At 54.5% G+C, this 11,379-nt stretch overlaps 2 protein-coding genes across 2 annotated transcripts; one reads left to right on the top strand and one right to left on the bottom strand.

The window, feature by feature from the left end:
- Positions 1–353: 353 nt before the first annotated feature.
- Positions 354–1,554, top strand: CORC01_09035 (uncharacterized protein; the record flags this gene model as incomplete). Its single annotated transcript, XM_022620665.1, has 4 exons — positions 354–528; positions 674–879; positions 943–1,090; positions 1,277–1,554. The coding sequence occupies 4 exons, from the start codon at positions 354–356 to the stop codon at positions 1,552–1,554; spliced, it is 807 nt and encodes a 268-aa protein (XP_022472764.1).
- A 2,964-nt stretch (positions 1,555–4,518) lies between these two features.
- On the bottom strand, positions 4,519–10,851 carry CORC01_09034 (uncharacterized protein; the record flags this gene model as incomplete). The annotated part of the gene is made up of 2 exons (XM_022620664.1): positions 4,519–4,995; positions 5,062–10,851. The coding sequence occupies 2 exons, from the start codon at positions 10,849–10,851 to the stop codon at positions 4,519–4,521; spliced, it is 6,267 nt and encodes a 2,088-aa protein (XP_022472763.1).
- Between the last annotated feature and the right edge of the window lie 528 nt (positions 10,852–11,379).

The raw sequence follows: 11,379 nt of genomic DNA, 5'->3' as shown, positions 1-11,379 counted from the left end.
TCAATCCATCATCTGTTTTCTCTATGTCTGTCTGAACAGACTCAAAAACGGCCAAGACTTTGCGGTTCATCACCGGATCTTGTGTCCCACGAGATCCTGGCACTTGTGGCCCTTGCCGAATCTCCCGCGGCCTCAAATACCACGGCAGCAGACACTGGAGTAGCCAAATCTTCAGTCTCCTCATATCTCTCTCACTATTTGCTGTCTTCATCGTCGGCTGCTGATTCCATCATCAGCCTGGCACACTGCTCGATTCTTCACCGTCGCACAAACCACCAGTCAAGTGAAGGCGTTGGCGTCCAACGTTGGACAGAGTTCATGCCAGGATTTGCTTCCCGTCATCCCACGTCACCATGCAATCGCAATCGCAGACGGTCATTCCCGATACCCAGGAGGAAGTCTTTCACATACTAATTGCCAACGTTCGTGCCACCAGCTACACCGCAATTGAACCAAATCCTGACACGTTGACGATACAGTTGCCTTATGGCACAAACTGGAGGGACCTCAGGGATTGGCTTCGCCAAGGTTGTTCTTTTGATCATGTTCAACTCGTCGGGGCTAGAACCTCTGGCTGGATTAGGGTGATAGGTCAACGGCATTTCCAGCGCACCCTCAGTGGGTGCACCCGGCCGGCTGGCGACGTCAAGCCATTCGCTAACATTCGTTCGAGATCGCCTGGAGCAGCCGTTCAATGGCAAACAGATCGTAAATGACATTCGTCACCAATTCCTTCCCGCCCTGGTCGAGCAAAGCGAGGTGGAAGAAAGCCCGTTATCTACGCAAGCGGGACCGCAAAGACCCGAAGACGCAGCGACAATCCATCCGCAGATCGGCCCCTATCAGTGTGGTTCCTATGCAGAGCCATCGTTTACTCAGGTAGAACCATCAGCAGGAGGGCGTTCCTTAAAGAAAGGTTTACTGACTTTGCGTAACCTGTAGTGGAGTCAGAATACTGATACCCTTCGTCAAGGAGACTACAACGCTCCACAGCCGGCTGCATGGTACGGATATGGCGTTTCCAGCTCCGGCATCTACTCTGCTCCCCCTGCGCAAATCGTCAACCCCCTTAGCCAAATCGACCAACTCCGTAAGGAATACTTAAAATGCCTAGCGAAATCCTTCACCACCCAAATCGTTGTCCAGGGAATCCGGCAAAACCCCTCAGATGATGAAGTTGAAGCGTTGATCCGGGAAAATCTGGAGAAAGTTACAATGAAAAAAGAAGATCTTCTGGAACTTGAAGTCTGTCGAAATTATAACAACCATTTAAAAGGCGCTGCCTTTGCAACATTCCGGACTCAGGATATGGCACGAAGCGTTGCCGAGGCACTTAATGGAAAGGCCTGGAACAGCGGCATACTCGAGTCGCGGTTGACGCAGCCGCGGCGGCTCAATCGCACAAAAGAACATCCACAGCGACAACAGGCATCAGGCTCGTTAGTTGTTGATGGTAGCAGCCACCGGCTTCAATCAAATTCCAAGGGCCAGTCGTCCGGCGACTCGTCCTCTTCTCGTCAACCGCACAACAACAACAGGTACCAGGCCTTTTAGTTGTTGATGCTAGCAGCGACCGGCCTAGATCAAGATCCAAGGGCCAGTCACCCGGCGAGTCGTCCTCTTCTAAAAAATCGCAACGACAACAAGCATCAGGCCCGTTAGTTGTCGACGGTAGCAGCCACCGGTCTCGATCAGAGTCCAAGAAGACAAAGCGATGACCTTCAGCGCTGCCAATAGGTGAATGCGTCTCAGGCGACGCATCCTCAGGGGTTGGGTGTGTTCCTCTGTCGAGATGGGGGTTTTCTGATTTAATCTTGCACTTGTAAGACCACTTCTGGTCAGCTAGGACGCCGGGTCTCTATTTCAGGTCGCGATGCTCAATGGGGCAGGCATCATGGGGTATGTCAACATACGCTCGTTGCCCGATGGAGCTTAGAAACCATCAACAGTAATAAAATTGGTCAGGATTCGGACAATTTCAACAATTGGTCGAATCGACCACTTGAAATATCCAGATTGGACCTACCAGGCAAACATGGGCGACTTGATGCATCTTGATATAATCCCGTGATGGTCGAGATGTAGCTGGGAGTGAACAAAGAGCGTGAACGGCTTAGATGCAGCCTCGGCCTAGGCAACGCCGATGGAGCCAACGCACAATCGTTTGCATCCTGCATTGTGCACTAGATATCCGTACAGCGACTGATGAAATGTAGGGGTTCTGGTTGGTTGGGTACCGAAACTGGGGGCCCCGAGCAGCGAGTGACAAGCATGCGTCCGTCCAGATGCGGAAGATGGCTCGCTGCCAACAGTCAAGTCTCCCACCGACTAAGTTTGTTCCCCGGATCAACCATGTCCCACATGTATCGGCTTACCGAAACTTGGCCAAAATACAAGACAGGAGACATTGGACGTCATGCCGGAGTTGGGGTTCAAATTGCTCTGAGGGCCGAGTTGCGGCAGGTACTGTATCCAGAGGCGACTGAGATACTTGATGACATACTCGTACGTCCCTCGCCTGTGAATGGTTGATGATGAACAGACCATAGCGTACAGAGCCCTGCCATGCCAAGACCACATCGGGTACGCTAGCAAAGTGTGGAGGAGTCAGTTTAGAAACGGGCTAACGTCTTCTACAGCCGTTACTAACATGTTTGTTTCACCTGCACGATCTACTCCTGGCTCGTCCCGTAAGGCGATGGTAAGGTGGACCGTGGAAGGGGAGGGGGGGAAAAGCAAGAATGATGTGGAGGAAAAAACGATGGGGGGTGGGGTAACCGACCGAGTGCTATGCATGTGCCGCCCGACTGTTTATACGCCCGTAATATGAGGTAGTAGTCACAGAGTTGTGGACGCTTCAATATCCGGCGAGAGACCTCAGCCTCCCCGACGACAAGTCCTGGGGCCGCTCGGGTAATGTGATGAGCCTCCTAGGATCCCATCTCCCTCCCGTCGGGCCTCTCCTCGCCCACCCTCTCTACCCCGGTTTATCCTATCTCTTGGCTCATCTGTAACGACAGCCACGTTGCCAAAACCCGCGCCGCGCTCTCCTCCATGCCACTTTATCGGTACTAGTCTAGGTAGTCCTTGTTTCTGCAAACCCCCAGGCAGGCCAAAGAAAGCAAAATCCACATGGGCGGCATGGAATCGTTACACCAACACATATCAAGCTAGTACGAGGGTTCATGCAACTACGGAGTAGCTCTCTGGCTGTCTCTGCCTCTGCCTCGAAGTAGCTGAGCCTGACCAGAGCTTCTATCCGTTCTCTGAAGATGGGGGAAATTATTCATGAGGATACATCTTGGCAGTAACGCAGGCAAAGACAACCGGGAACTTTATATATGTTGAACATACCCCTTTATCCTCCCGATCCCAATTCCCATCTCTCCCCTTCCCTCGCGCCCATGCTTTACGTACAAGTCCATGCTCCCTCTCAAGTACAGACAAGCTCCCCCCCCAAAAAAGGAAAAAGAACAAGCCACAGAGTTCGAAAAACCCCATTCCCACCCTCGGGAAACCCGATCACTGCATATCATGGGGCAAGGTTGGGTGGCCCCAGGCCACGAATACATACCTGTGGATGCTGGTAGAAACCTGCTTAAAAAAAAAAAACCTACCTTTGACCGGACGGCAATACAAACTGACTGCTCTCTTCCTGTCTGCTTCCTGCTTTCTATTTTCATCTATAAATTTTGGGTTGGGCTGACTCCACAGAAACGGTGGGCTTGCGTGGATTTTGGATTCAATAAAGGGGCGGAGGACAACATATTTGCCAGCTCAAAATTGAAAAAGAAGGAAGAAAGAAAACAAGGCAGGGGAGAGCGTCATACAAGCCTTCCCGAGTAGACCTGGCTTTCGGCCGAAGCATGTTGCTTTTTTAATTTAACCTTTTGTACCTTACATAGAGCCACGCACTCCTGATCTGGACCCTGTAGAATGTAATTGTGATATATTTCTTCCTCTTCCCTGCAAGTATCCGTATACCTACTTCCCACCCTCCACCATCTCAAAAAGCCAAAAAGATGAAATAAAATTAAGGAATCCTTGGAGAAGCTAGACCGGTTGAGAATCGCAAACATGATGAATCTTTTACGCCTGTTTGACGGTAGGGTTGCGGGAACCGACATACAGAAGTGTCACACAAGATCCGAGTCGACGGGATGGCTGATCCTCGCTCTCTCGGCTAGCGACATTGTTCAGTAGGCCTCGCATACCTACACATACGAAATGGAAACTCACATCTCTTGGCAAGAAGGGAAAATTGGGCTCACGAGCTTGATTCGGCTCATTATAACATCTACTTTGAAACGTCCTTCTTTTTGTCTCCTGCAGGAAAACATATGCGCATACCCAGCAGTACATCTGTCTAAGGCCAGCCATCTCCCCTTCAATGCCACCCCAACGCCACATTACCTCCATGTTCCGCCTCTTACTTTGTATACCTTTCCGCTTTTCCTCGTTACGGGCCCAAGGAACCCGTGGATGGGAAAGAGGAAAAGAGAAAAAATTGATCACACATCACCCTCCAAAGTCCATCTTCAACGCGATGCTTGGCTGGCCCGTCGACCCGCTCGCGGTCTGTTCCGTGGGCCCCTGCTGCCGTCCCCATCGGATTACCTCCTCGAGGAAGGCCTTTTGCCCGTCGCTCATGCTCCCCACGACGGTGCGGAACGCGTTCTGATCAATAGCCGCCAGCTCCAGCAGCCTTGCCGAGGTGTCCCTGTAGCAGTCTTCGCCCTCCGAGGAGGCACGCGCGAGGCAGGTGGGGAGGACGAGGGCCATGGCGATGGGGACGCGGTCCCGGGGCACCACGCCGACGTACTGGCTCAGCGAGTGCGCAATCATGGAGCGGGCGTTCTCCGGGTCCTCTGGCGCCGTGTTGGTGACGAATGCGACGAGGCGCGGGAGGAGGTAGCGCGCAATGGTGTTGTCTGCCGGTGTAGGGTTGCCCTGTAGTAGCAGCGACCTGATGCAATTTGCAGCAATTTTGGCCGTCTGTGTTTTGTCTCGGTGTTAGTCACATATATCGATACCTTTGGGGGGCTTCAGACGACTACGTACCATGCGATCTGTCAGGCAATCAACCACCTCATCGAGGTATCTTGCCACAAGAGCATCGTTCGCCGCCAGGTGATTCATGCCGCCCGTGAAAAGTATGGTGCTCGCAAGCAAACAGTTCTTGACGCAGGTGAGGGACGTAGGCACCTCTCGCTTCTGTGCGTTGAGGTAAATCGAAAGAAACCGGCGGAGGCAACCCTGCAGCTGAACGTCTGTAGGCGACAGGCCGCTGCCGTCCTCGCCGCTACTCGCCCTGCGGGATTTCGTCATGCTCACGACGAAGCGCTTCAGGGTCGGGAGGGACTGCGGAACGATGACCTCCTGACACCCGGGAGTCGCAAGAATGGTGGCGAGGATGTGGATGATGCAGGCGTGAAGATCTGTCTTAATGATGGAGGGGAAGACCTCGGCAGCATCGACAAGGGCGTTCAGGGATGAGCGGATGAGGAGTACGGCCTCCTCAGTCATTTGGTGGCGGACTGGCTGGTTTGCCTCTGTTAGGTTGGGTAGCAGCCCGGCGAGGACCAGGACTATGATGCGTGTGAGCTCGAACAGCTGGTCAATGTCGTCCGAGAGATCGCCGTCGTCGCCAGAGTCTTTTTTGCGTGCCGAAGGATGAGAGACGCAGAGTGCCCTCGCGATTTCTACAATGACGCCCTGCACATCGAGGCCTTCCGTCAAGACCAGTCTGTCAAGGAGATCCATAGTTTCCGAGAAGATTGCCTCTCGGTAAATCGCATGACCGGACACGCTGGGGTGGAGAATCTTCTTGAGAGCCTGCAGAATGGCCAGGTTCTGCTCTTGAGTGGCTAGCGAGTCACTTTGCCCAGGGCGCGTAGCTAGGGCCTCGAACGCGATTCCAAATAGCACGAAGAAGAACGCAACAGGCTCGTCGCGGTAGTTAATGTCGGGCCCCTTGGTATGGCCGTTTGCATTCAACCCCTCAGACTCCTTCCCGTCCAGAGCATCAAACACAAACTCGCTGTCTTGCTCGATCAAGCTCGCAATGGCGTCAACGAGCTTGAGCCAGGATTCTTGGTAGAACTTGAGTAGAGTCTCTCTGTTCAGGGCCGCATAAATGGTGTCAAGACTGCCAGACAGCGAAGGGGGTCCGAGTGTCATGGAGATATCGGGCTCGAAGCGTAAGCGGGCAAATTCTCGCAGCGACTCAAGCCACAGCGGCGTCAACGTTCCAATGTGCGGCTTCAGCACGTCGAGCAGGTACTTTTGCTCCGAGCTGGCAACTTGTAGCTCTGCCCAGGCTGAGAAGACGGACATTTTGACCATGACCTGCGCATTGGAGCTGAGACCCTTCAGCTCGCCAATGCCGGCGTTTTCGTTCTCCTTCGAGAAAGTCTCAAGCGCGGACACCAGAGTCTTGAGAATACGGCCCATTCTGTCAACATCTGTAACGATGCCTGTGGCGATGAAGCCGGCGCAGACGTTGACGGCTTCCGAGGCCAACTCAGGGGATGAGTCCGCGGCAAAGGCGGGCGTGAGTGCGGAACTAATCTGAGCCTGATATTGCTCAAGAAGCATGGCCTCGTCAAAGTCCGGGTCAGGTGTCCTTCCAAACATCTTGAGGACCGCCCCAATGATCTTGAGACCCCATACGCGCAGCTCCAAGACACTAGACGTGGACGCGGAGAAGGCCATGCGGACGACATCACCAATCCTATTTTGGAGCGCCACCTGTGCGGCGGACTCGCCGTTCGTCATTACGTCCTTCGCAATTAGGACAAACATGTCGTTGATGCAGCTGATGGCGAACGTCGTCACTTGCCATCGGAGAGGCTCGACTTCGGCCCCGGCCTTGTTGTCTTGGTCGTCCTTGGCGGTGCCTGCAAAGCCAGCCACCTCTTCGTCCTGTAGATCCGGTAACCCGCCAGACTTTTTGGTCCCGACATCGGACTCTTCCTTGGCCTTGGCCCTAGTCATCTTGAGCACAGTCTGGAATCTTTGAAGCCACAGTCCAGTATCAGTCAGACAGGTCTGTCGCATCCAGTTCCTCAGGATGTTCCTGATGCCGTCGTGTGTTGGCGCAGTGTCCAGAACCAACCACAGGTGGTCTTCAAAGCCCTTCTCGGCAGCATTGATCACATCGTTGGGATTTCTCTTCATGATGTTATACAGGCCATCGACGGCAATGTCCCGCAAAATGGGATACTCTGATCTAAGGTACTTCTGGAGCAACTTGACATAATCCTCAAAGTGCATGTAGCCAGGTGCGTAAAGTGACAGGTGCTCAAAACAACTCAGAGTGGCTCGCTGCACCAGCAAGTCATCCTCTTCCTGGAGTTGGTTGACTAGGTTAAGGATGAGCTCTCTCGATTTAGTCGAATCTTGCAGGTCAGGACCCAGAACGTTGATGAGAGAGTCGACACATCGCGTGATGGCGGCAGAGGTGGAGAGTTCCATTTCGAGGTTCATCGTAATGGCAGAAGAAATTTCCGGGTGATGCGTATCAGAGACGTAAAGTTGTGCCAGCATTCCGAGCGTGCTGGGTACATACCCGGCAAAGCTCAGTCCAGCCGCATCCGATGCCAGTGCGAGTGCCTCCAATGCCCAGAAATGGACGGTAGGGTGAGGATCGTTGCAGAGAGACATGAGAATGCCGAGAATAGTCTTGAGATGGTAGCCCGCCGCCATGCCACCGACCTTGGTTTGGATGGATCCGAGTGCCATGGCACAGCCGGCGCGAGCACTTGGCTCTCGGTTGCTGACGATAGTATCGACGAGGTACTTGATTTCTTGGTTGGTAAAGGCGTTGCCACAGGCATTGCAAAGCCTTGCGACCGCAGCATACCCGACACTCCGGACATACTGATCTCCGTCGATGACGAAGTCCCGCAGCATATCCTGGAGAAGCCTCTCTACAGCTAGGTTGGTGACGTTGCCAGGCGACGATTGAGTCTCCTTCACAGCCACCCGCAACGTCGACAAGACAGCAACTGAGACGTTGACATTAATGGCTGCCTTCCTTCCGGGGTCTCTTAGAAGGGAACCAGCCGACATGAAGGTCCTAACCTGCTCTAGAACACTCTCTTGTACTTTGGGGGGCGTGAGCGGGAATACAAACGCGAAAAGCTGAATAGCCATGTTGATGACCTCGGTGGCTGGTGGATCTGGGTTTGTCGGCTCCGAGGTGGTGTCGCCGACGTACAAAAGAGATGCGTCATGTTCCAAAGTGCCGCAAACTGGCGATAGCAGTAACCTGTCGATGGCCTCTTCTGGGCTGTCTTGCTCTAGCGGCGTCCCCTCTATCGAGTTGTCCTGCTGGCCGGGCAGGCCCTTGATCTTGAAGCCAGAAATCAAACCTGTGATTCCGAACCCAGAGTTGTCGCCAACATCCCAGACAGTCTCGAAAGTGGCCGCAGCGTTCGCGATCGATGCGCTGAGGGAATTGATCGAATAGTTTTCCGGGTCCGCAAACAGCGATATCGCAATTGTGAGAAGGTTGGATTGCAAAAGGGCCTCGCTGCCACCAGCTGGGCTGAGGTTGACCAACTTGATGTAGCATTGCAGGACTCGACGTTGCACCATCATGTCGAGATCGTGAAGCTGCAATGCCGGCGTCAGCCTTTGTGCTACGTCTTCAGTCGTCTTTCTCGGAGGCAGCGTTCGCAAGAATGCGGACGTGTTTTGGAGCATCGTTGCTATGCGCTTGGAGACATCGACGGTCAACAAGCGGTTGTTGAACTGCAGGAATGAGAGGATGGATCCTAGAGCACATTCTCTGACATGAGTCAAGAAGGAAGCCTCGAGGAAACTCCGGTGCGCAGTGTTGTCTTTTGACAACGGCTTCGGGAGCGCATTCTTCCACAGGAGGAGCAACTGAGAAAGGTGAATCTTGACAAAGTTGGGCCCAAGCGACATCAAGCCACCGATCAGGATCCAGGCGACCTGGATTTGAGTACTCGAGACCCTTAACTCAGATTGCCCACTCGACTTCAACAAGTTGGTGGCCATGGTCAGGACGCGGCTGTTGATGTCGACGGATCCATGCAGAGGTCGCGCCGGACTGGCACTCAGCGTTGCCGCCAAACCGTGCGCGAATCCTACACATCGTCGGGGAGAGTTTCGGCCACTCGTCAACAGAGATAGCTCTCGGCTCAGGCTGTTCATGCAGACCGACAAGCAGGGTAGAAGCTGCTGAGGGCAGGCCAGCACGAAAGCCTTCATGCACGCCGAAGCGTGCACCTGGACTGAATAGCTAGGGTGTTGGAGAACCTGTAATAGGCCGTCCCGGCAGGACTCGGCAAAGTTGTTCGCAGCGGATCCTAGGTTGTTGATCAGCGACGCAAGCGCGCCGAGAGCCGCGATGAGAGTATGCTTCGAAGGCTCGGGCCGCTCCGTCAGGGCTTGGGGGTAGTTCTTAAGAATGTCGTTGATGATCGACTTGGCCGCTGCAGTCTGACCAGACTCACCCAGAATCTTCTGTCCAATGATATCCTGGAGAATCGTATTGACGATACGCCTCGAAATGAGAAGCCGATAACGGTTGTTGAGAATGTTGGGCTGTCCCAAGATGTCGATGGTCAAGCTCTCGAGAATCCTGAGGAAATTCGCCTCCACCGTCTTCTCGCCGAGCTTTCTGAGCACCTTGCCGAAGCAGACGCCAATGGCGGCTCTCGCCCTGTTGGATGTCGGCATCCTAGCATACTGCGTTGACAAAATCTTGAGAATTTCCGTCAGAGACAACGCGAGGTCTTGCGTCCTCTTTCCGCCAGGTGCAGGGCTTCCAGGCCTTGAAATGGGCAGATCGTCATCGTCCGCAACGATGCTGGCCGCTGTACCTGTGCGCTTGAGGGGCTTCTTGGAGAACCTCTTGGACGCTTTTGATGCTATGGGGGCGCCCTCCGCCACTCCAGTCTCTGAATAACCGCGCACCATGGCTTCGGCTAGCGCTTCCGCGGCGGCGTGCCTCACTTGCGACGACGATGAATCGGTGACCTTCCAGATGGCAGCCTGCAGTTTCTCAAAGTCGCTAGAGTTCTCAAAGTACGGCGTGTGCCGAACCAAGGTTCTCAGGCACCGACAAGCCGAAACAATGACAAGCGAGCCCTTGTCGCTAGTGGCATAGCTGCGCGACTGCTTGAAGATGTCCCTGGCGACGTTCTCGTCCACGCTCCCCTCCACCATCTTCACAATCTTGGCCAGGGATCCAAAGACAGCGGCACGGAGGCCGGCATTATTGGCCGACGACTTGAGAAGCTTGATGAGCGTGGCGCATGCCAGCTGGTGCAGGCCGATGGCGCTGTCGCCGGCGGATACATAGACGTCTCCCAGACACGCGACGGCGGCGTGCTTAATGCGCGGACCAGCATCGGCCTTGGACTTGGCGCCCGAGATGATGCCGATCAGATCGTTGATGGTCTCAAAGAGGAGCTTCCTATCACCATGGCCAAAGATGTGGGCAAGGCACTTTCCCAGGTTGTTCCTCACGACTCGGCTCGGCTGCGGCGAGGGAAGGTTGATGATCTGAAAGATCTCCTTCTTAAGATAGAACTGCTGGGCGGTGCAGTCATCGGCGGGGAGGCTAAGGACGTGCTTGGATAGGGTCGAGACAAAGGTCAGGAGGAACAGCTCCTGTTGTTCGGCGGGGAGAGACTGGAGCTTCGGGACGTCGAGCTCGGGGGTCGATGTCGCGGACGAGTCTGCCGCGGAAGCTGTTGCACCGGCGGGCATCGGTTGTGTTGGTGGTGGTCCCGATGCAGCTGTCGATGGCCTGGGCGAGGCAGCTGCTTGCGCGTGGTCCCCGTTGGAGCCATTGGGGGCTCCTGTCGACGACATGGGGACGACGGCAGGTGTGTGTGAGTTACGCCGTCGAGCGCACACACACGTGGGATCTGGTGTTTTCTTCAATGGATGCTGTTCCCTTTTCGTCGGATGTGTTGTAGAAGAGTGGGATGGGTTATTAGGGACAGGTTGAGGGACAGGACAGGCATGCGGTCAGGTAAGGGGTGGTCTAAAGTAAGGTGAGCCCCATGGAGTTAGGGGCGGTTACCCCCCGGCGGGTCTGCCCCAAGCTCTCCCATAGGGGAGGGAGGAGCCATGACATAGGTATCACTTTGAGGCGCCAGCTTGTGGCTCAGCCCGAAGGTAAAGTAAGGTGTCAGCCAAGAAAAGCAAGGGTCTAACCCACGAACAGCCACACGTCAGATGCATCAGATGGCTCCACTTAAATTTACAGGAAGCTCCGAGCTCACAGTCGCGCCCGCCGTCCGTGTGGCAGAAAGTGTGTCCCGGGCAGAAGAAACATGACAAGAACTAGAGGAGACATTGAAAGCTCCAGACTCCGATTCTGATCCCCCGTCGTCA

The sequence above is a fragment of the Colletotrichum orchidophilum genome, assembly GCF_001831195.1.
Source record: "Colletotrichum orchidophilum strain IMI 309357 chromosome Unknown Scaffold_80.1, whole genome shotgun sequence".
NCBI lineage: Eukaryota > Fungi > Ascomycota > Sordariomycetes > Glomerellales > Glomerellaceae > Colletotrichum > Colletotrichum orchidophilum.
The sequence above is the reverse complement of the archived record's forward strand: the minus strand, read 5'-3'. Positions and strand labels throughout refer to the sequence as shown.